This window comes from Centroberyx affinis, unplaced genomic scaffold (assembly GCF_046629955.1).
Source record: "Centroberyx affinis isolate AG114_WGS23_722 - 3 ecotype Tasmania unplaced genomic scaffold, CSIRO-AGI_Caff_v1 ptg005227l_1, whole genome shotgun sequence".
Classification (NCBI taxonomy): Eukaryota; Metazoa; Chordata; class Actinopteri; order Beryciformes; family Berycidae; genus Centroberyx; species Centroberyx affinis.
In genome coordinates this window covers 10,001-34,530 of record NW_027282602.1, presented here as the reverse complement: position 1 = coordinate 34,530, position 24,530 = coordinate 10,001, and the positions used below count along the sequence as shown (strand labels likewise).

Sequence of the window (24,530 nt, the reverse complement as noted above, 5' to 3'; positions counted from 1 at the left end):
GGAATCAAACCTATAGAAAACAGAGATACTAGCTGTAAGATTGAAAGCCTCCAGTAAAGTAAACTCTTGAGTCCAAGGCACTCTAAATCCAGTAAGGATGGAAGAGACTAAAAGCTTGAAATTTAAAAAGCCTTTACTATCATGGCTTAGAGCCAACGCGTTTCCACCATAAGGTCTTCATCAGGGTAAGACGTTTTCTACAGAATATCAAAAGCTAATTTCTGAGATGGCAAACTAAGGGGAGCAACGTAAACCATGGAGATGTGTGAAACCACAAAGTTTCACCCAAAACTCTCACTACAGTACGCTTTTTTTTTGCTTATATCAGAAGTCCCACTTTAGACGGTAATTCTCACCAATCGCTAACATCTATTCATGGTTACATCCCACCTCATTTCAAGCCTCTCAGCTGAGGAAGAGAGCTTTTGCACCGGAAAGTTGTTCCTATCAATCAGATTAGAATAAATTGCTAAATTTCAAGACCCGTTTCAAAATAAAAAAAAAAATTGTAGGCATCTAAAATCCCTCCAGCTAGAGGTTACCACAAAAACGAAACAAAACAAAACAAAAAACACAGGAATCTCATAAGATAGAGCGGGCTTAACATTCACCATGGCCGGAGTTATCCTTTAACTGTAAAGTTGCTGTGGGTAAGAACGTCCGACAGCAAAAAATGTATCTGCTGCTACCGTGTTGTGCTGTACATTGTGTGAATATATGTACAGTAATGTTATATGTACAGTTTATTGTCCATAGTATGTCTGGCACTGTTGTTTTGCAGTGGATGTGAGATCCTGTTGTCCCTCTGCTGTGTGTGTCAGGAAGTATTGGGAAACTTTGTAAGTTGTCAATATGTCTCTTCACCAGTGTGACCAATCTAAACTCCTGTATATTCGTTTTCCTTGGTGAATAATTGTGATTGTTCTGACTTTTAAAAGAAAAATCACATTTATGGCATTTAGCTAATGCAATGAAAATCTTAAATTCCTAGATTACCAACTTTACAAGATGGGAGAAGAGGAGTTCTCTGTTCATTTCTACTTCAAAGCATTTGAGGAAGAACAGGTGGTTGTTGTATTTATGCAGGAGAAATGCAGGAGCGATGCATTATGGGGGACTTTTACGATGGCTACTGCTTTGCTACTCTGTGTGGAGACAAAGTTTTGTAATAAAAAAAAAAAAAAAAAGAAGAGCATTATTAAGAATTTCCTTTCTGGGAATAAAATTAAATCAGGCCACAATTGTGTTGAAAGGAAAACCAACAAAGAGGTGGAAAAATGCACTTTTGAGTTTTTTTAATATACTTATAATACTTATTAATCCAATTCTCCACTTAAAATCTGCGCTGCGGGGATCTAACAGAGAGAGAGCGATGTGTTTTAGAGAAACAGCCGGTCGATCAGCTGCCTCCTTATTCTCTGTCTATTCGCACGGCTGGTTGTAGCTGAACAGAGTTTTACACATGAATAGATTTCGTTAAATACACAACACCAATATCAGGATGGCTGTTTTTTTCCCCCATGATATCCACATCTCTTTGTCAGCTGCTCCACTTTCTGATGATCGCTCTGCTTCTAGTGAATCAGTGTGCATGTCAGACAAACCCAGATTAGCATTTCAAAGATACATTAAACGTCTCAGTGCGGAGTGAGGGGGGGGGGACCGGCAGTCGGAGTATTTTGTAGTCTGCGGTGCCGGTGTCTGCCTCAAAAGCTTTACTGTTCAGAGCTGCCAGGAAGGAAGCTACAGGGAAAAGGAAAAGGAAAATAGGCTGAGCTTTGCTTCAAGTTGTGACATAAAGAAAAAAGCACAGTGAATAAAATGTAAAGATTTTCTGAGGGAACTTTAGGAAACTGGAAATGTTCAATGCGAATGGATTAGGAATATTTTGCTTCCATACACAGGTGCAAAGAGCCAAAATGGAAAAAAAAAAAAAAAAAGACATGAAAGTGGAAATTGAATAGCTTCCAAACGGTTTCTGACAACAATAAGCTCTCAAATGTCCAAAACAGCAAACCTTCACCATACTCATATAGGAAAATGCATATAAAGCAACCCAGACCGCACAAAGTCATTTTAACTTACAGAACCAAACTCCATGAAAAATACTGATGGCTTATTTACTGATTTGTACCATTTTAACATGACAGAGAAAGACACAGATTGTTATAAATTCATCATTATTTTAACATTTACATCTTCAAATATGTACAATTGTTCAGCTGACAGTATCAACACCTTTTTTTAAATTCAACACTTTGCCTTTGTGCTGCTATATACACTCTTTACAAAAATACAACTGCAGAAAGAAAACAGGAGTGGATTGTTCTGTTTGTGTCTTCCCGTCATGCGGCTCTGTTCGCAGTGTAAAGCACTGAGGCTTGGCAAGGCATCTGTCTGTCCGCTCAGCTCCGACGCCGCCGGGTCAGCGGGGGGGAGGGGGGGGGGCGGCGCTCCGACTAAATGAAATATTCCCTCTGGTTGTCGTTCGGACCGTTGTGCGCGTTGGCCTGGCTGCTGAACGGCAGCTCGGAGCTGTCCTCGGGTTTCACTCCTCTGACCTCCTGGCTCTGGAACGTCCCTTTCCTCCTGTAGAGGAACCTGGCTGTGACCGCCAGCGCGGACACGGTGACAAAGATCACCACCGCTATCACACCTGCAGACCGGAGGGACGGGAAGAGTTACTGCAGCTCAGCATTATAGACCCATTATTCCCATTTTCATTTTAGGTCACACTCGGGGTGGGAAACGCTAATCTCTACTGTTGTTTACCAAGATGCATCATGCAAACGTCAGGAATCGGACAAACATTTCACAGATTCTCACTGGAAAACGTATTATAAACAAATGGATCTCAAGAATCTGGAAGGATATACTGTAGGTTCACAGTTAAATTTATATATTTGGCCCAGTATAGCTAGCTACCGGAAGCTAGCCTTGGTAGCTAGCTAGCTACCCAGCTAGCACCATTGTGTTCCCAGAACATTATTAGACAGTTCTTTTATTTTATTTTTTACAGTTCTTTTTATGGTTGTGGGAACGTTATTTTTTTACGTAGGATTTTGTCTGTCCTGAAGTTATTGTGGAAAGTTTTTCTGATGCTCCATGAACATTTCACTGTAGTTGTAACATGATGTATGTACAACGTTCCGAAAACGTTACCCGTTAAAAAAAATTAAACGTTGATAGAACGTTTTTAGTATATAATGTTTGATAGTTACAAGATTGTATGAATGTTTTTTGCATGTTACAGATGCAACCACTCCAGAACATTTCCATTACATGTCCACTCATTTTAGCAACATATTTTTCTTTATGTTGCATTTATTCAAGGTGTGGTAATGTAGGCTACTAGCTAGTGAGTTATAGTTAACTTCCCTGCTAAATTAAAACAGTTGCGGTTCCTGAGATTGCTTGCTAATTTGCTAACTGTTAAGGCCAATTCACATCTAGAATGAAAACTATAAAGATAACTATAAACTATAACAATACATTGTTGCTCAAGCATTCACACTACAACATTACTATTTGTGATACGTTTCTAATATGTGATGTTATCGTGTTGGATGTTTTTTTGGTTGTCACCATAGTGGGAACACAGATATTATATTTACTTAGAAATATTTAAATCTTTTTATAGTTATCATTCTAGATGTGAATGGGCCTTTAGGTCTATCTGAAGTGCTTTCTTATGTGTTGCAGTAATGTATGAGTAATGAGTTTCCCACAAAAAGGCTGCCATGGGAATAAGGTCAGATGGTGTGTGTTGATGTTCTTGTCACTCTCTGACATTTGATTTTCTCAGCACTAAAATGAGCAGGTGAAAATGATGTGTGAGTTTGTGAAACTGTGAATTTTGACATATTAGCAGGTGGGTGGTAATTTAACCTTACAGGCCTTTGAACACCATTATAAGCCTCATTATAACACATAGAGATGCCCGGTTTAGTTCTGACCGCAGTCTGCCTTTCATTTGACAGCTGACTTCGCAAGAAAATAAATAATTTAAACGGAACGCAAAAATACTGCACAGATATACTCAATTTAATGCTGCATTACAGTGATTTTAAAAATTGCCATGCATTTGAAGATAACAGCAGAGGGTTTTTTCTGCAAAGATTAGATTAATTAGGTGGTGATCACTTGGCTCTTGTGTTCGTTATCTGTGAATGTGTCTTTCCAGCTGTGGGGGTTCTGATTATTAAGGACACCATGCCGCGGGTTTTTATCCCAAATTTGTGAGCGTCTCCGTGGACATTTTGATCAAATATGGAGACCGCCTTTTCCTGCGGCTCAGTGTGCTGAGAGAGGGAAGCGTATCATAGCTGGAGGATGAGCGGATCCTCAGCAGCTCTTCCTGGTTTCTTCAACATTGACCCGAGTCCCGGCTTTCCCTGCCATCCCATCCCAGACAGCCGAGTGCAACTGATTCAGTTCAATAGCAATACAGTAATCAGCAGTAAAAATAAGTGAATCATTTAAACAAACTACAGACAGTAACTAAGTACATTTATTCAAGTACTTTACTTAAGTACAATTTTGAGGCACTGGCACTTGAGTATTTCCATTTTATGAGACTTTATACTTTTACTCCACTACATTTCAGAGAGAAATATTGTACTTTTTACTCCACTACATTTATCTGACAGCTGTTGTTTGCAGAATAAGGTTTTACATGCAAAACATACGATATGCTCATAAGATATGATGCATATATTACTTAGAGTTGAACCTCCCCAACAGTATATGGAGCAGTTAGACCTACAAAATAAAAATACTTCTTACAGGTTAATGCATCAATAATTTTACTTCTGATACTGCTAATACTTCTATACTTTTACTTAAGTAAATTTTTGAATGCAGAACATTTACTTTTAATGAAGTACTTTTCCATTATGGTATTGCTACTTTTACCTAAGGGATTTGAAAACTTTTTCCACCACTGCATGTATCCAAATTTTGCTCTCTAAGATATGAGTCAAAGCAAAGCAATCTACCTGCCTAGGGAATTGTCCACCATAATTTTGGCTTTAACATCCAACCTCCCATATTCTGGCATCTACATTTCACCTGAGGCAAAAGCAGAGGAAATGGAGAGCTTCCTAATGGGACAGATTAAAATTGGAAAACAGAATGGGAGACCAGACATCACAACTCTGCCTTCAACTACTACAGCTCAGAAAATGAGCCTCCTAAGTACATGCAACTGGTCAGCTGCCCAACAGGCCGCTTTTACTCCTCCATTAATGATGCAGTCTGCTCATTTTCCCCAAACCCCCCAGGCAATCATGCCTATTAAAAGGTCTCTGCACCAATGTCGGTGATAAAACATTTGTTCATTCATTGTACTTGAAGAATAAAGTGATTTGGATTCTAATTAGCGGTGGTGTCCTTTGTGCACTCAGAGTCAGGCTGTTTAAGGGACTATTGAGGGGTTTCATTCAAAAATTCTATTCAGTATAAAAAATTTGGAAAGATTTTGCTGCCTGACAAAAACAAAGATCATTCTATTCTCAAAGGCAAAGGTCTTGGAATGACTCATAACTTAAATTGCAACCCATAAAGTGCTTTACTATTATGCCAATAATCAGTTTGTGATTTCTTTTCAAAAGATATATATCTAATTTTGGAATGAAAGTCTTCAGTTTTAAACAACTTTTCTCTTTTCTTTTTCTGCACCCTTCTAGAGATTAAAACTACTCAATCTTTAGTTTGAATCAATCTGACCTCATATTTGTAATTGTGTATTAATTGAACTCTTGCCTAGCACATCATCCTGGCTCACTTTGAGCACAATTTATGTCTCATGATCGATGACAGTGTGTTATCTCTTATACACGTTGTGCATCTGCATTATTCACAATATGGAGTTATCTGAAACCAATAGTTTATGAAAGTATGACACTGAAACTTTGGTGAAGCAGCTTCCTGTTACAGTACCTCCAATTAGAGCCGAGTCACTCCTGATGGCATTCACTAAAGGTTGACCTGTACCGACTGAACCAGACTGGTCTGCAGGACAGAGAGAGAGAGGGAGGGGGAGAGAGAGAGAGAGGGAGCAAAAGACAGACAAATACGGGGAAAGAGAGAAAATGAGTCAGAGAAACAAGTGAGAGAGAGAATGGAAAAAGCATAAGTGAAGGGAGAGAGGAAAGAGAAGGGAGAAGAACATAAGCAGAGTGCAGAAATACAACAGACAAAACAGGACAAGTATCACAGGATCACAGGAGAATAGAAAGAGAGAGATGAGATAGAGAGAAGAGACGAGAGATGAAGTGGAGCGGAACAGAACAAAGAAAGGAGAGGAGAAAGGCAGAGAGATGGAGGAAGACAAACATTGCAGAGAGTGGAAAGAGGGAGATGTAGAGGGAAAAAGCATAATATAGCACCATTAGTCAGAGCAGATAAGGCCCATTGGAAACCGCAGCACATCTCCATAGGACTCTGCTGTATGAGAGCGACCACAGGGGAAAGATATGCCAAAGGAAACTCCTCTCTCCGGTCCAAATTAATGACCTCATCTGCCCCAGTGTCATTACTCTGTTTTACAAGGAGGAAGGTGCAGGTACCCAATGGGCCCATCATAGCTGGAGAAGCAGCTCTCACACAAATAATGGCACGTGCCAATTAGAAATAGTCCATTCAGAAATTACAGCCCAGGCAACGATATGAAAACACACAAATTCTATACTAGTTTGAGCCCTTTGGTGACATCTTTGGTGCTAAACGCTCATTGCTGTGGTGTTTTTGGACTTCACTTCCCACAAATCACCTGTCAATCAAACAGTGTGGGCGGGACTGTGATGTCTTTTTTCTTGGATTTTCTGTTGATGCAGTTTGAGTTTCTCTTTTCTTTGTCTGTTCAGCCATGGTGGCTACCGCTGCTCATGCTAACTACCCAGTTCTTCTTCTTCTGTTTATTCCAAACAAACAGCTGTTGCTGCTGCCGGAAATGTAAAACACATCACTTCTTGTGTGCCAGAGGATTTATTTTCTCCAGAAAAGCCCTACCAGACGCCGGGTGCTTACATTAGTAAATGTCAAAGCTTTCATGAATCACTATTGTGTTACATCAATCGCCAATAGAGAATAGCAAAAGAGACGTTTATTTATATGAAAATGTGCATTACTTTAATCGAGTTTAGATAGCCTATAACTTTACCCATTTTAAGAATTCATGTCTAATTTAGGCTACTTGTTTTCAGGCTCTTTGGAAAAAAAAATATTAATAACTCAAGAAATAAGGAAATCCACATGGTCTTTGAGTGCTAACTGGTCAGATTGTCTCTCCTCCACCATGTGGCTTTCTGTTTTGGCTGTTGGCTGGTTTCTGCCGCTTGATTGCATCCAGTAAAACATCCAAACTCATTCTCACAGACGTATGATAACATCTAAAACCCTTACTATTCTAACTCCTCCCCTCTGAGAAAAAAGAATCTGTAAACTCCACCCACCGCCATATGTTGACCCCCAGATTCTTTAGTAAATTGAATAAAATAGAACCAAGAAACTCTGTGCACAATGGCAAAAAACCTTAATAAACTGACCCTTTCCCCCTCTTACCTGATAGGTGGTGTGTGGTTTCTGCTGCGTAGGGATTGGCTGAAGCGGAGGAGCCGCAGCCGGACTGGGCCAACGGGCCGGTGATGGTGACAGCGCTGGAGTCCGGGTGGAGCAGAGCTGCTTTCAGAGGGCTGACGGAGTTAAAGAGGACGGCCGACAGACAGCCGGTAAAACCCAGAGAGGCAAACCGGGCCAGATCTGGATCCAAGTCACCAGAGTCTAAAGAGACAGAGAGAGAGAGAGAGAGAGAGAGAGAAAGAGAGAGAAAAGGAGGGAGAGAGAGAGAGGGGGGGAAAGACAGCAAAGTAGACAGAGAAAAGCAGTCAGAGAATTAAAAAAAATTCCAGTAAATCATCTTTTAAATCACTGATCATTGTTTTAATCACTTAATCAACAATTGCTTTTGTACTAAACTTAGAAGCCTAATTAGAATTTGAAGCCATTTATCTGTATTGGATTGATATGGTTGTTGTTTTAACATATTGTATGCTGCTTTGGCAACTTTGGCATCATGTTTCTGTCAAGTCATACCAATAAATCATCTTTGAAGAGAAATGGGCAGATGAAAGCCAGTAAGTAAACTATGCATTTACAGCCAATTCCCTCTAAAGCAAGATGTGTCTTGCATGTATGTATGGCTTCATGTATGTATGTAGACGTGTGTGTCGTTAGCTCAGTGGATGACTTGTCATAACAACAACAATAATATCTATAAATGAATGGCACCAGCAACAATGTAGACTTTCCATGAAGATATTGTGTATATGTGTAAGATTAAACAAATTGGATTTACCTAAAAAATCTTACTCAAATTGTTGAATCAGTTGATGCTGATAAGAACTAGCATTACTTTTCACAGTGGCTCTGCAGTGCTCCTGGGTCAGGGAAATCCCTCGGCCTCTCATCCTATTAACAACCTATTTCTCAGTCTCTGATGGTGCCGTTCAAAAAGAACATCACTAGGTCATGACAGTCAATTACAGGGTCGCCATGCCTCTGTTGCATGTGTTATCTGTTCAACAGGCACCCGAGGCAGACAGACCCGTCCTGCAGAGCAGGAGAGGAGGGATGTGGAGGTAGAACAGTGTGACATGCAGGGGAAGGTTAAACTGTACAGCTTGACACTAGTAACATAATGAAATAATGAAATAATGCAATAATGACTACAGCAATTTTCAAATTGCAAGAGATGCAGTTTTTCCTTGGAGGGAAAGGTGTTTCATATCCCCCCTAAACAAGGTTTTCTTGTCCTGTGCAGAATCTGTGGAGTTGCATGTTGGAAAACATCTTTCATCTCATTCAGCGACCAAATCCTAAACATTAGCATCTCCTTTTCTCTCCTCCACACAATGAAGATTTTATCAGAGCTTCCTGAAGTGGTCTATATGTCCAGCTTAGCTACAGAATGAAAGGAACGAAGCTGCACTGCTCAACACTGCAATAAAACATATAAGAATGTACCAAGACTGCTACAGCTTTCCAGAACAAATAATGCGGTAATATAGCAGTCGTGCCCAAGAGGAACCAGATTATGGGTCCAAAGGTGATGCAATAACTATGAGGTGCAGCAGAGTGTCGTCGGCTTCACCGAAGTTCCCATCATCACAGGAAAGAACGTCCTCAAGGGTGTTATGGCTTTTATACAAAGTCTACCAACATGTGCACAGTCTGAGAGGTTTTCTTCAGAGTTGTGTACATACAGTATATAAGAATAAAAATAGGAGAAACCAAGAAAGACAGCGCACTAGCCCCTTGCTGAGTTGGCAGAGTAACCAATAATGGAGTTATCAACACATTTGAAAAGCATCTTTGACCAGTTAGATTGCCTGCTAAGAACTACACTACATGCTATATAATGAGCATTGGCTTTGACATTTCATCTCTCTCCACACACAGAAAAATAAAGGTGCCACTGGAATTAAGAATTTGGACTGAGGAACCATTTCTGGTTCCACAAAGAACCTTTCAGAAACTTTTAATATCACAAAGAAGCATATATGGTTCTTAATTCGTACTTATTGAATGGTGGGTGATGGCATAAATGTGGAAAATACCTCCATATTATTACCTCCATAGTATATATTGTGCAGTTGCAAATGAGGCTATACAAGGACAGATAAAAACAAAGCAGTGCTGTTCCTGAAAAGGTTCTTTGTTGAACCACAAATGTTCTTCTATGGCGTCACTCCGAAGAAGTTTTGCAGCTTTATTTTTCTGTGTGTATGTCTTTAAAATGCATCCAGTATCACAAGTGGTTACTTATGAGAGTAGGTCATAAACCTCACTGTTTTCATCTCTGCTTGGTGCAAAAGCACTTTTATTACTTATTAAAACCTTTATTAGGTGCTTGGTAGTTTGTTCGTATGCAACGCTTTTTGCAACGCTTAGGGGAATTGCGGTACGCAGCGTTTAGGCCGAGCAGCCATAAGAACCATGCATGAGGGAAATACAGTGTGCACTCGTACAGCAGGCAGTACAGTAGAAGTCACAAGTAGCTCTGTGATTTTCTAACTGCAGAGGGTAAGTCAACGTATGAATTAAATATTCTGCTCAGCGATTCTTTTTGTTACAGCAACACTGCTACCACAGCACTGTGGTGTGAACAGGTGGAGTTTTTAAAGTCAGTGTAGTTTCAGGTTTCCTGGGGTTTGCTGAGTGCACATGCTCTTTCTTCAGCATTGTCCTTCTCCACATTCATGCAGTTGTATACATTTACACCTGGGAGTATAACCACAGTCTTCCACTTTTACCTTATGTCCCTTCTGCCGCACTGGAGAGTAACTGGGGGGGGGTCAAGTGCCTTGCTCAAGAACACCTCAGCATTATTTCTGAGGGTTGACAGGCCATTTCTCATTCACTTTCTGTGATGTTCCCATTCATGTGGAGGATTCAAACCAGCAACCTTCCAGTCACAAAGTCTCCAAAGTGATCAGAACCACCTGATTTGTTACCTGATATATCTAGGTGTTGTTTGAGGTAGAAATCAATAATACAAGGCATTACCTTCATGTATAAGTACATATGTTGAACTGCCAATGTTTTAGGTGCTAATTTAAAGCTTACCAGCTTTATTGAGTTATCCTTGACAATTTTTGAAAACTGTACATGGTTTTCCCATGCTCTATGTTTCTTTTAATTGTCAAATAAATCAAATCAAATCAACAATTCTCGTTTTTCGGTGAATTCTCTGTGAACATCATTGGATGTTTCATAGTGTCTTACTTTAGTTCAGACTATACGTAATCAGATTCATTTGATCACATAGGCTGCTCTTCATGTCCATTTCATTGCATTTTTCAAACTAGTGGGGTAGGGGGAGAGGGAGTAGAGTTGCCTACTAGGTAAATACGATTGAATGTTGAATTGAACAGATTGAATGACTATATGCATGCAAGTAAATTTCTCTTCACCCACCATCCAAACCCACAATTTCAGAGACTTTCTTCCGCACTGCTGCACGTTTTAATTTGTCCCTGTGCTCAAAAACACAAGTATCACCTAGATAACGGGAGAACTGGAGATGACGAGGATCCATTTATGCTCCGTGACGATTTTTTTTTTGTCCTGTGGTGAAACAGGTGGAAGTCGGACGGGGGAAGGTTTCATGAGCAGACGTCAATCAAACAGACACCTGGCATTCGAGCTCCAGACGCCTGAAATGTGCACAAAGTTGACTTGAGCTCTATTTCTGACACCGCCCCCCTCGCCCACCTTCCCGCAATCCTCCACAGAGTTTCTGTCCTCGAGTGAATGGGGAGCGTCGCTTCGCTGGGGAATTTATTTACACCCCAGTGGACATTCACCGTGAGACTAAGGGTACTATCACGCTTTAATCCACCCACCATGACGAAAGGTAAGGCAAAACATCTCAGCGCTGTTATTTAAATGAGAAATGAGTGTCTGAGTGTTCTGTAAGGAGAAAGGCCTTGTCTGGGTTTTCACTGCCGCCTCACTCACCGTGCACTCTGCCCAGAACCAGCGACTTGACGGCATTGAATTCGACATCGGAGGTCAGGTTGAAGTCCTCTCTGGGGTTCTGGTCAATCTGAAAGAAAATGAAGAGTTTCACACCTGGAGAGCATTGCTAAACAGTTCAAAAATACAACTATACTAGATTATACTATCTAAAATGTCAATAATATGCAAGCAAAGTTCTAAAAAAATGCTAATAACATCAGTAATAATCCCTTGTTTTATTAGTTTTACTTTCATGCCAGCAGCCGTTTTATCAGATTTAGGGTCAGATTTTTTGTCGGATTGATGATTTGGTGGATATCTCTTTTTGGAAGCAGCTCTTTACATAAAAAGCAGCTCTGTAACCACTGGGAAGAGCTCAGCTGGAAAAAGGAAAGAAAGAAACTTCAATGGTCTAGGAGGGAATTCACCAACGGAGAGTATCTTAACCAAGGCGGCTGTTACAGTGTAATAACTCAAAGTAATAAAGCAACACATCATGTGGCTGCATTGCATTCTGGTCTATTGAGGCTTCTGTCAGTGTAGAAATTGGTCTCTCTCCTCTTCCTCTTCTACGATGGATTTCTCCCTGTATGATTGTTGAACGTCTCTTGGTGCAAAATGGCGGCTCTAGAAAGAAGCCCTCGCTCTTTGATTCTGAGGGACTGACACCAAAACCTGACGTTTACCGCTGATGTTTTAGATGGCTGGAACATTTTGTGCTATCAAACTGCAGGAAATACCTCAACATGACGCCACGGCTTCTACGTTTGGCCAGTTTATCCACAGGAATAACAAAAATACATCACAAAATGGTCCCAGAAATACAAGGCACATCATCAATAGCGTGTTAAGGTGTTTTTGGGTGATTTTTAGGTGCAGCTCAGGCTTTATCTGTGAGTGTTCCCGCAGTTTGTCCCTGCTGTCTTGCTGTAGCTGCAGCTTCTGGTCGCCAAAGTCTACTGTGACCGAGACAGACTGCTGAGAAGACCGGGCTGACTCAGGCTTTAAATCGACTGAGGAGAACAGCAGTCTCTTTACATACTGTGTGTATGTGTGTGTGTGTGTGTGTGTGTGTGAGAGAGAGTGAGGAGACAGAGAGAGAAACAGTGGGAGAGAGAAAGAGAGCTCTGCTGTGTGTGTATGTGAATGTGTGTGTCTGTGTGTGTGTGTGAGAGAGAGAGTGAGACAGAAAAGGAAACAGGAAAGAGATAAACGAAAAGAGAACGAGGTATGTGTGTCTGTGTGTGTGTGGGAGAGACAGAGAGAGAGGGAGAGAGAAAGAGAGCTCTGCTGTGTGTGTATGTGAATGTGTGTGTCCGTGTGTGTGTGTGTGTGTGTGAGACGGTGAAGAGACAGAAAAGGAAACAGGAAAGAGATAAACGAAAAGAAAAGGAGGTGTGTGTGTCTGAGAGACAGAGAGAGAGGGAGAGAGAAATGGGTATGTGTGTGAGAGAGCTCTGTGAATATGTGTGTGTGTGTGTGTGTGTGTGTGTGTGTTACCTGGACAGACACGCTCTCTGCCAGTCTGCTGATGGTAACAGTGTGTATCAGTCCGTTGGCCAGGCTCCTCCCTCTGCTCCTCCACACCTCCGCCTCTCTGCTGCTGTCCAGTCTGTACCTCACCTCCAGCTTGTCTTCACACACACACACACACACACACACACATCAACAACACAACACACTGTTATACCGCTGTGTGACCCGGAAACACAAAAACAGCTTCACAAGGTAGAAATAAATTGATTCTAAAATTAGCATTTCAGCTTTGATAATTACTACAAATCACCAAACTCCTCTTTAGGTATTCATAGCATAAAGAGAATCATTGAAATCCTCTTCAAGTATTTTATTTCTTTGCCGAAACTGTCCTTGTCCCCATCGTCTGCTTTGATCACACTGTATCTTAGAAAATATTCATTCAAACAGAGATCTGGATGTTCCAGGGGAACAGCGGCTGAATTAATAAACTCAAAAGAATTCAATATTAAGAGGATTAGCACTAAGTCCCATCAATAATGCTACACTGAATCAAGCTAATTTTTTATAATTTTCACAGCATTTAAGATGGATAATTTCACGGCGTTGCGATGAATGCCCTGTGATGTCGACAGGCTTTGGGGATGAAAAGAAGAGATAGGAAATGAGGCTTTCTTCAAAAGCGCATTTGGCATGTTATGACGAATACAAATTGTCACTTTGTGCAAAAGCATAATAATTGGCCCATATAAAAATTTGTCAAAATGACTCACTCCATTCCCATATATCCTGTCAATGGATTTTTTTTTTTTCGCCATACAAGCACATCTTACATAATGATGGTGAAAGCATGTAATCTTGGCGAGGGCACAGTGTGTTCTAGGTACTGAGTGACTGACTAGGATAGAGGAGTTTCTCTGTGTGCTTAGACTGAGGGGGCGTGATGGTAGCAGAGAGAGAGAGAGAGAGAGAGAGAGAGAGAGAGAGAGAGAGAGAGAGAGAGAGAGAGAAAGAAAGAGAGAAATTCATCTTTGTCATCACTAATCATTATTATTATCATTTAATTATCTATTGCTTTTTGTTCTCAACTTAGTAGGAGAGAGGAGAGAGGAAGAAGAGAGAGTGGCAGTCTTGCAGTGCGCTCTGACTGCCTGCAACACGATCAACAAGTTCCACTCATTTCCCATAGGGCAGAAACCGATGTGTGGACGCCCAACAAGCTTGTCGGCAGAGAAAAAGTCGGCTTTCGCAATCGATCGACAGCCAATCAGATTTCCACGCTTCCTCGTTTCCCCCTGCCGATGTGATTTTGCTTCATGAACAACGGTTAGAAAGAAAAGAAGAATAGACATCTCAGAAATGATGAGGTCTAAAGGTAAGCTACCCAATTAGCGCCTGCCAGATACATGAACTCATTAAAACGATCTAATGCTATAAAAAACACCACATAGATGGAGACGGAGTCGCAGCCTCTCACTCTCACTCCGCCCACAGCCGGTCAGAACGGAGCAACATGTCAACCAAGTCGCTCGCAGTGTGAACGCACGGTTACAGCAGCCGAGAGAGACCTCTGCCAGGGATTTAATTGGGTGCTTCAGTTTAAGTGCAGCTACCTGATGACTACTTGATCACCATGGCAACTGTAATGACCTGCTGTCCATCAGCTTCCTCTAGTCTGAGTTATTAAGAGCAGCCTATTCACACAGTCTATTTACAGCTAATCTAGTTGGAATGCTCCTTGTAATAGGTTCATCGGCCTTCTTTGTCCTTTCCAATTTAAATTACCCCGCTCACCACTCCGCCGGCTGAACTCACAACAAGTTGATTAGACACAGAGGTGAGAGGCAGGGGAGGGTGAAGGGAACTGGAGGAAAAAAAAGGTAACAAAAGGAACGATAAGATAAGGCGAGGAGAGGGAGAGCAGAGGAGAGTGGGAGCCGGAGGAGAGGAGAATTTAACAGGCAGAGTGGGAGGAGGAGGTTCACACACCCATAAAGTCTGGTGTCTGTGCACAACGGCACTTGCAATGTATGATTGATCAACAGGGAGCAAGCATGTAGTAACTGATAATGTAATAAGTGCTGGGTAATGGAATATCTTGTCAAAATGTAATAAAAGTCCCTCTAAATGGGTTGAAGATGTAATAAAACCTGTTCATGTAATAGGTTGCTGGATGATGCAATAACATCACCAGCATCATTAACCAGCGATAAGGAGTGTGACACATTTTTAACTGATGATGTAATAATAATATTAACTAATAATGTGATAACTCAAGTTATTACATTCTTCTTATTCTTAAAAGCAATCACATTATTAGTCTGTATAATTATTACAACGTCAATATGTTACACTCCTAATGAAGGCATAATCTCTGGTTAATGTAATAATGTGATGTTATTACACTATCCCAGAATGTATTGCACTGACAGGTTTCATTACATGTTCAACCCATTTAGAGGGATGTTTTATTATGGTGTGAGAAGTTATTACCTGGCAGGTAGCAGGCATTACATTATCAGTTACTAGAAACCATCACAGCTAAGCAATGAAAGCTCAAGAACAAACAAAGGATCTTTTATAATGTAACATGTCCTTCCCAAGTGGCGATCCACATAATTGGATCAGAAAAGGCAGAGATGACGATCTCATTCCTTCCAGAGGAAAGGTGGAGAAGATTTTTCAATAATAAAACAAGAAAATTAAACTCATAATGTGTAGATTAACACAACTGACGAGGCTTAAACTCGGACTGAATGTCACATCAGTTTCTCTTTACTGAATCAAAGATATATGACACATTGCATCTGTTGGCTTGTGTTGAAAAATAAAAGATGCACCTTGTACTTGTTTACCTGGTAGTTGTGTGCCTTGTGTGTCTAAACAGATAACTTCCCACAACAGGTCCGGCGCTTAGAATTATGGGTAATGTAGTCTCACCACATCTAGCTCAAATGAACAGGTGCATAGTTCCCTTTTCTTATTACCAATCAAATTAACATGCAAATGACATATCTCTTTTATAACACTTATGAAATATATATAAAGTCACAACACTTCCCCCCCACCACAACCCTCTAAAAGCCAAGCCAGGGACATAAATACAACATAGAGTTAATACTAAACAGGGCAAAAGGAAAGCTACATTCCAGTGTGTCTACTGCTTAAAGCCTGAATATGTTGTATGTAAAAAAAACAAAACACAGTAAAATAAAAAGGCCTCACCGTGCTTGGTGAGCAGCAGGGCCAGGTATTCTCTGTAGTAGGAGCTGATGTAGAGGAGCATGGCAGGACTCTGACTGGTCCTGAAGCTCAGCGAGACGTTCTCTGCTCTCAGCGTCATGTCGGAGTAGATGGAGGAGGGAAGGGCGCTGCTGTTCCTGTTCAGCTCGTACGACTCCTGGAAGGTGTAGCTGACCGACGTCCCCGACTTAAAACTGGCCGAAACCTCTGGAGGAAGGGAGGCGACGTCGGAGAGTTTCATTACAAAACTGGAGGTACAGCAGTTGTCTTATTTGGAAGTGTATGTTTTGACAGAGCGTTTGCAGTCAGGGCCCCGAGGCTCTGGAACGATCTGCCCGAGGAAATCAGGTCGGCTGAGTCAGTGATCCTCCTTTAAGTCCCTTCTTAAAACATACTTTTATTGGAGAGCCTTTCCTGATTTTACTTGAGTTTTAATTTCCTTTAAAAAATGTTTTTCTTTTCCTATTCTTATCGTTTCCTACACTGGATTGGTTTTTATACACCAAATTGTTTTCTTTTAAAACCTGATGATTTTATGACTTTTCTGTTTTATTTTGCTGCCTTTGCGAAGCACTTTGTAACATGGATTTTGAAAAGTGCTCTATAAATAAAGATAATTATTATTGTTATTATTATTATTATGTTAAGAAACTAAATAAAAAATGAACAAGTTTGAAGTCGGCTGACACCTCCGGCGGAGAGGAGACAGCAGCACAGAGTTGAACTAAACAGACTGGAGGTAGTTGTCTCGTTTACCGCTGTTATTAATTACCCAAATCAAAAGTGTTTTCTATACAATTTTGCCAGTAATTTGCTTGGTAAATAAAGCCCAGTGACTTCTTATCCTGTTCAAACACTCTTCCTTTCACTTTATAACGTGTCTATATTGTTTCCCAGGGACAGCATCATTTGCATTTGTATGAGTTTACATTTTCTTTGCACTCCCTCAAAGTTATAATTAATCTCCCAGGGAGACTGTGGCAGTAATTCACATATTTACGGTATCTCTGCAGCATTGACAATGCCTAATTAGCGAGCTTGAGAAAATAAAGGCAGCCACAGAATACCAGCCGACAGGTGAAAAGAACAGTATGAAATCTGTCTGCTAATTATAAAGCAGTCTATTGGAGTTGTGATCTCGGCACCAGTCATACCTGCGGTGTTTCAACAGCAAACAGAGCTGGATTGTTAATTATTGAACACATGTGGCTCCGTGTTACAGCGCTGACGGTGCTGATGCCATGTGATGACTCAATGTTCCTCTGATGACTTAAGTCTACTTAAGTAGACTCAATGAACAACACAAAAATTTCATTCAACACTTAAGAAGAGAAAACTTTTCCGACAGTAAACATTAGTTGGTAATGTTGTAAAAAAGCTATAATATCATTCAGGATATTCTCTACTGTGTTCATGGGTACTTCAGTGATGTAGAACACCCCATCAAACATTATTGTTATATTTTATTCCAATATATTAACCTGTGTATTTATCTACAGTATGGAAAATACTGTGCATACATTACTATTGATTACTGTAATTCTCTTTTCACCTGTCTTAGCAAGATATCCCTAAACCGCTTACAGGTGGTCCAAAATGCTGCTGCCAAGCTTCTTACCAAGTCCTCCAAAAGGTCTCATGTAACACCAATCCTGATGTCTTTACCCATCAAATTCAGAATCCAGTTCAAGATTCTTGTAATCACGTTCAGAGTCTTGCATGATCAGGCACCTGCTTACGTTAAAGAGCTACTGCAGCCTTATATTACCTGTAGGACTCTAAGGTCCTCTGATCAGGGTTTGTTGGTTGTTCCTCGCTCCAGGTTTAAGACAAAGGGTGACTGTGCTTTTGAGGTTGTAGCTCCTAAACTCTCTCCCACTGGACTTAAGATCTGTGGACACTGTGGACACTTTTAAAAAGCAGCTCAAGATCCATTTGTTTAGACTTGCTTTTGTTTAATTTTTCTTTATCCATTTTTGTGATGTCTTATGTTTTTAGCTGGATGTCTGCATTTAATGTCTGCTGCTCTGTTTATTATTTTGCTTTCTTTGTTTTATTGTGAAGCACTTTGTGACGTCTGTTCTTGAAAGGTGCTATATAAATAAACTTTGTATTATCATTATTATTATTACTGTATTTACAAATGTATACAACACAACAGCACAAGTATAAAGTGTACAAACCAATATTTGTACTTATTATTATTATTATTATTATTTTGAATAAGTGAAGTACGCTGCAAATGGGTTGGACATGTCTGGTTCAGTCAGTACAAGATGCATCATCAACCAACACCATGTCATCTGAGGTGCAGGAATATGGATCATATCATTAACTTTATAAATGGCTTCAATTTGATAACATACATTTTGATTTTATCCACAGGATTAACATGATTAGTTATTTCAACTGATTCAGCTTGTACAATAAGGATGTGATGTACAGAGTGTGCTGCAGTGTATGTCTGTACCTTGCTAAAATGCTCTAGTGTGCGTGTGTGCGTGCGTGTGTGTGTGTGTGTGTGTGTGTGTGTGTGTGTGTGTGGGTGTTTGTGTGTATGCCTATATACCTCCTAACAAGGCTCCAGTGTGTTTGTGTGTGTATTCCTGCATCTCTGAGACAGAAGGCTTCAGTGTGGTTTTGCATGCCTGTACCTCTCTGCAAGGCTCCTCTGTGTGTGTGTGTGTGTGTGTGTGTGTGTGTGTGTGTGTGTGTGTGTCTGTGACCTGTTTCTAGTGTGCATGTCCTCTCCACATGTCTCCAGTGTGTGTGTGTAGTGTGTATTTATAGAGGGCTTTCAGGTGATGTAACCACTGACCTATAATAAAGTTGACACAGCTAACTAGGCTCTGCACAGAGGCGCGAGTGAAGACAATTCTCCTTGCTACTTCCTGCTAACCTCCCATAAGTGTGATGTCACTGCACTATTGGTAGGATTCTGGGTAAGGGACCCGCTCAGCCAATCAGATGCTGTGACGTGGAGCAAATCATTAGCTGTTGCGTTAATCCAGGATGGCAGCCAGTTTCTGTGACAAACGGGATGTTAACATCTGGCTAGCTACTAAACCTTAATTTCTGCCTTTGTTAAAATTAAACTAATTTTTTCATAGCACTTTCACTTAAACAATGGCATTTGTCTTTATCTAGCAAAGGCTTCAGCGTATTCCCCATACAGCTTAGGACAGCTACATGCAATGGGTTAAATTCAATCATAGCAACCTAAGTTTCAGTCTTGAGATCTGTGCTAAATTATCATTTATCCATGTCTACTGGCAGTCTGATGTTGACATTTTAGGTTTATAAGTAGAGCTAATTCCTGTGGGCAATTTTTATAGTCAATGTTTAAGTGTATTGTTAAAAAAATAAACTAATTTATCTTAGCTTTATAGTCTGAATACATTATTTTAATTGTTGCATCTGCGTTGTGACAAGCTACAATATTCTCTTTTCCTCTTTCCCGGCACAGCTGGAGCCGCCAGAGTTCAGCTGGATTCAAAGAGCCACCGGAGACAAGTCGTAATGATGACTGTTCATCATTTTGTTCACTCTACATTTGTTGATGATAGATCGCAGAAAGCTTTCCAAATTTCCTAATTTTCTCTAATGCTCTAAATGTATAAATCACATGTTACACATGTTTTTAAAATCTGGCACTGGCATCGGAAGTCAGCCAACTTACTGGGGTCTTTGATGTAACACATTCTCTGGCGGCCATATTGGAGGTCAACAACTCTTAGGCAACAGTGGCTGTGTTTCTAAACGTACGACTTGGCCATCTCAACAGAAGTCAATAAACGGTTAATATCTGTGTTGTTTTTGACTGGGAAATGATCATGTAACCACGGATACACCTGATGGAATTTGTGTTTCGATGTCTATTAGCTAATAATAGTATCTGGCCAGCTAACCATCAATGTCTTGTAAACAGATTTCATTTGCACACTAGCTAAGATATCTAGCAGAAGCTAGCATTAGTAGCTGCGTGTTGAGATTACTTTGTAAAATTAGCCTAGTGGCAAGTTAGCTAGATAACAATGCTAAAAATCAATCATCAGTTAGGTTAAGTGAGCTGACTTTTCTCAAACTACAACTCGTAAGTTTGGAGACACATTTCCTGTGTCACAGCAACCTAAATTTGGAAACAAAGATAAGATTATATAATATATATTATTTTACTTCCTGAATATTTACTGAATTGATCTACACCCACACCACAATGTTTTTCAGGCATCTCTTTTTCTAGCCAATTCTCCAATGAGCCTTGGAGATTTGGAAGACAACTGCAAAGCCTCTGTACCTCTGCTGCAGAAGGCTCCAGTGTAGGCTGACAGGCCGCAGTCACAGGAAAAGCCCTTGGCTCTCTCCACACAGCGGCCCTGGTTCTGGCACAGCGAGCCGTAGCTGCTGCAGTGGCCTGGACATCCGGGTCGAACCCCTGGCGTGATCTTAGCCCGCTCCTCCAGGTCCAGGGTGACGCCGTTCAGCTGCAGAGAGCGAATACACCCCCGAAAGCCCTTCTGCCTGGACGCCGTGCCTCCTGACAACACAACACACACACACACACACACACGAGCATTTTATCTTCTCTCTCAAGGCTGACATTAATACTTTTGGATTGAAGCAGCTGATACCCAAGATTATTTGCCAATATTAAGTAAAATTTGACCATTTATTATGCCAAAAGATTAATTCAGAAATGGATTCAGTGTTTTCCCCAGAATCTGATACTTAGGAGGGTGGAAAAGCATTTTGGCCAACTCTGAAACCCGGTCCCATGCTAATGACTTCTTTTAAGCGGGTTAGCAGCTCTTTAATGCAGAGTGAGGCTGTTCTCATTGCAGGTTTTACAGACCGCCTTCCCTGAAGCTGTTGAATAAAATCATATCCTCACCTCCATCATATCAGCGGGGGACGACACTGGCTGATATCTGATTTGTAATGAAAGGCCAATCCTACCCTGCACCCCCAGAAACACAAATTTGTCTCCACTCTCATACTGATTTAAAAAAATGACAAGGCGATGAAACAGCAGCGAAACACAAACTGGCAGGTGAAAAATTCAAGGAGCTGACTTTTTTAACTGGCTGTCTGCCTAGCACCATGCTGACTGTTGCTAGCTGGAAGGTTGGCTAGCTGTCAATCTCTCTGACAGTCTGCTTGTCCTGCCTGGCTGGCTGGCTGTGACAGGAAAACAGATCTTTTTTTTTGTGCTCTCGAGCAGAATTTAAACTTGGAAAGTTATTGTTTTCTGAGTTCTCACATGACAACCTCCAACTGTCCTCACAGTTCAGGCTCTGCAACATTATAATTGTCTCAGAGTACGAAACTGGCAACCTGAAGACTGTTGAAGATGAGATAAACAGCTTTCCAGGACTGGAGAGTTGATGAGGTTTATATCAGGGCACACAGTTTCATCAGCAGCTGTCAGGAACTGTACTATCTTAACTAATAGACTGGGTTCAAAGACTGTTCCAAGGGTACTGCAAGGAAACTGACCAATACAAAACTACCTTTTCACTGCACGGTCCTGAAAACATTTCTTTGCATTTCTGGGGATTAACTCTCAGTCTATAGGGCAGTTTATAGTACAACGATTTATGATCGTCACTACAAAGTCACCAACACTCCATCATCGCTCAACTTTGATTTTGGACGCTGTTGCTCATAAAAAGTATAAACACTAGAGTGATTATAGAACGCATCGCAGAGGTTCAGTCATTTGCTCTCATCTAGTTACTTTACTTTGTTACTATAGTTCTAAATAGCAACTAGTTACTTTACTAAGATAGTCTTTATTAAAAGTAACTCAGTCGAGTGCTCTTTCTCTTTCTCTCACTCTTTCTTTTTAAATAAGAAGTTTCATTCAAGTAAATCTATTGTCTTTATCCAGGTCTACATAAATAGCATAAATTGTCTCCTCAGTGTACGTTTTATTCTACAGTCTATTACAAAAGTACGGTCTTCCAGAGCTGTTGATTACCGTTTAATTTGAGCTCAGAGAATTAATCGACGTTAGGATAAGAGAGTTCCATAATGTTGTCATGACAACTGAGCCAGTGATGGGGTCAAAGTTCAATCCAATTTGAGTCTCAGCGATGGGCGCAAGGACCATCGCAACGATGACAGATCACCTGTCACTGGAAGTATAAACAACATGTCATTGCGACCGACGATAGAATATGATCATCGCCGGTGGTGACAATCATAAATCGTTGTACTATAAACTGCCCTCATCAGGGGTATATGGGGTATATAGAGTTATCACTGCTACAAACTGGGCCTGTGTAGCTGAATGGGTAGAGAATGGCACAAACATTGCTAGGGTTAGGGAACTGATTCCCGCTGCAGCCACCCATGCCAAAGATGCATAAAATCATGCCACTGCTTTGGATAAAAACATTCACCCAATAACATATGTTCACCCCACAGAACTTGAATGGATAGAACGGTCATTCCCATTCAAATCAATGTTCCAGGATGGTCGGAGCGGCGGCCATTTTTATGTGAACCGTTGGGATAGCTTTCGTATGAATAACGGACTCACGGCAAGTCGATGAGGTGAGAAGTTTTGCAGCAAGAACCAAAGGAGCTTCTCTGTCACCTTGCTGCCATGCATTGCTAACATGCTAATGTTGAGCACAAGAGCTAGCAATAGAACTACAGTCTTTGATAATGCTGTGTTAACCTTTTAGCTAACATTTCGCTAATGAGTTTTGACTGTTTGCTAAGCACTCATGCAACAGACACATCTACTCAGTTCTCAAGCAAGTGTGACAGACACTTTACGACCTTAATGTCCAGACTTGCGTTGTCACCATAGCAATTAACCCTTAACATTACATAATCACTGTTTTCTGTACTAGCCATTGGTTGATAGCCTGGTCTCCAGCCCCTATGAATCGCAGTTTTCAGCACTCTTCGAATTTGCATGGCGATTCATAAGGAATGAATTGCCTTATTATTGGTTGACCCACTGGAACTGGAACCTAACCTGCTACAACTGGCTGAACTCTGTCAGCATCAACATGGATAATCTGGATCTAGCCCTGAATAACTAGAAACAGCACTGCATAATGTTCCCCACTGTCTGGTCTGAGCTAGATTGGGAAGCAGGCTACTGAAAGGTTTAGTTTCTATGACTGTTTACCAGGATGTTTACCTCTTTGGAGCTCCAGTCCAAAGAGGTATCCTGGTTCCCTGGACTCAAAGATTTACTGTAGTAATACAGAGTTTATTTGTGTGTGTGTGTGTGTGTGTGTGTGTGTGTGAGAGAGAGAGAGAGAGAGAGAGAGAGAGAAATAGAGAGTCACTGGAAAAGATAAAGGAAGAGAAAGAAAGAAAAACAGAGAGAAAAGCAGAGAGAGAGAATATTGTACCAATTCCAGAGATTCAGAGGGATAAGAGGAGAAAAGGCTTGACAGCCACTATCACCAGAACTCTGCTACTAATGAGGGAAATCATGTTCACAGGAACACACACACACACACACACGCTTCCCACCTATAAATAATTGGCTGTTGAGCTGCAGATGGATGTGTCCGTCAGCGGGAGCCTCCTGCGTGGCGGCGGGGAGCTCGTCGAGGCGAAGCGACGCCTCCTTGACGTTCCGCTCGGCTCGGACGCGATGCCACCTGTTGTCGTTCAGCGGGACGCCGGCCTCCACGCGAACCTCCAGCGGCCCGTTCCCCACATCAAAGGAGAAGAGGACCTCAGTGGAGGCTGGTGGCAGGAGAGGGGGGTGGGGGGGGGTGGGGGGGGGGTGGGGGGGGGAATCAAGATGCACTTATTCGACACAGCCTGCAACCTACATCAAGTTCCACCTCACCAGCCATTCCTTTCTCCTGTCTATCCTTTACTTGTTTCTCCTGTGGACTGGTGTTTCATATTACTGATGGACAGGTGTTTCAAAGCACTTTACATAAAATACATGCATTAAAACAATTACAAGCAAAAGAAACAAAATCCAAAATACAAGCAAAAGCAAGACATAATTTGTCTAGTAAAATGACATTAAAAAAGGAAAAAAGAAAGATAAAAATAGGTAAGTAAGGATAGCACTCCAGTAATGATTTGTTGGAGTTTATTATTTAGTTGGACTCCTTGTTCTATGTTGTTCTTATCTTTCCCTGATTTATTATCTCATTTATCTGTATTTGTGCTCTTTGTTTACTGTAAAGGACTTCATGACAACCTATTTGCCAAATGTGCTTTACTAATAAATCACTTTACTTGGAAAAAGAAGAAAGAAGAGACACAAGAGAATTTCAGCCACAAACCCAGTGTCAACCGCA

The 24,530-nt window shown here is 41.0% G+C and overlaps 1 protein-coding gene across 1 annotated transcript in view; it reads right to left on the bottom strand.

Annotated features, from left to right (window-relative positions):
* Positions 1-2,459: 2,459 nt before the first annotated feature.
* The window catches only part of LOC139666980 (contactin-associated protein-like 4), a gene marked incomplete at its 5' end in the record, with an annotated part of 27,249 nt that continues 5,178 nt past the window's right edge, over positions 2,460-24,530 (bottom strand). Inside the window, 8 exons of the mRNA XM_071546344.1 lie at positions 2,460-2,656; positions 5,941-6,012; positions 7,564-7,782; positions 11,521-11,608; positions 13,021-13,154; positions 16,222-16,446; positions 20,537-20,776; positions 23,740-23,958. Of these exons, the coding sequence (XP_071402445.1) occupies positions 2,460-2,656; positions 5,941-6,012; positions 7,564-7,782; positions 11,521-11,608; positions 13,021-13,154; positions 16,222-16,446; positions 20,537-20,776; positions 23,740-23,958 (1,394 nt within the window). The remainder of the gene's footprint in view (positions 2,657-5,940; positions 6,013-7,563; positions 7,783-11,520; positions 11,609-13,020; positions 13,155-16,221; positions 16,447-20,536; positions 20,777-23,739; positions 23,959-24,530) is intronic.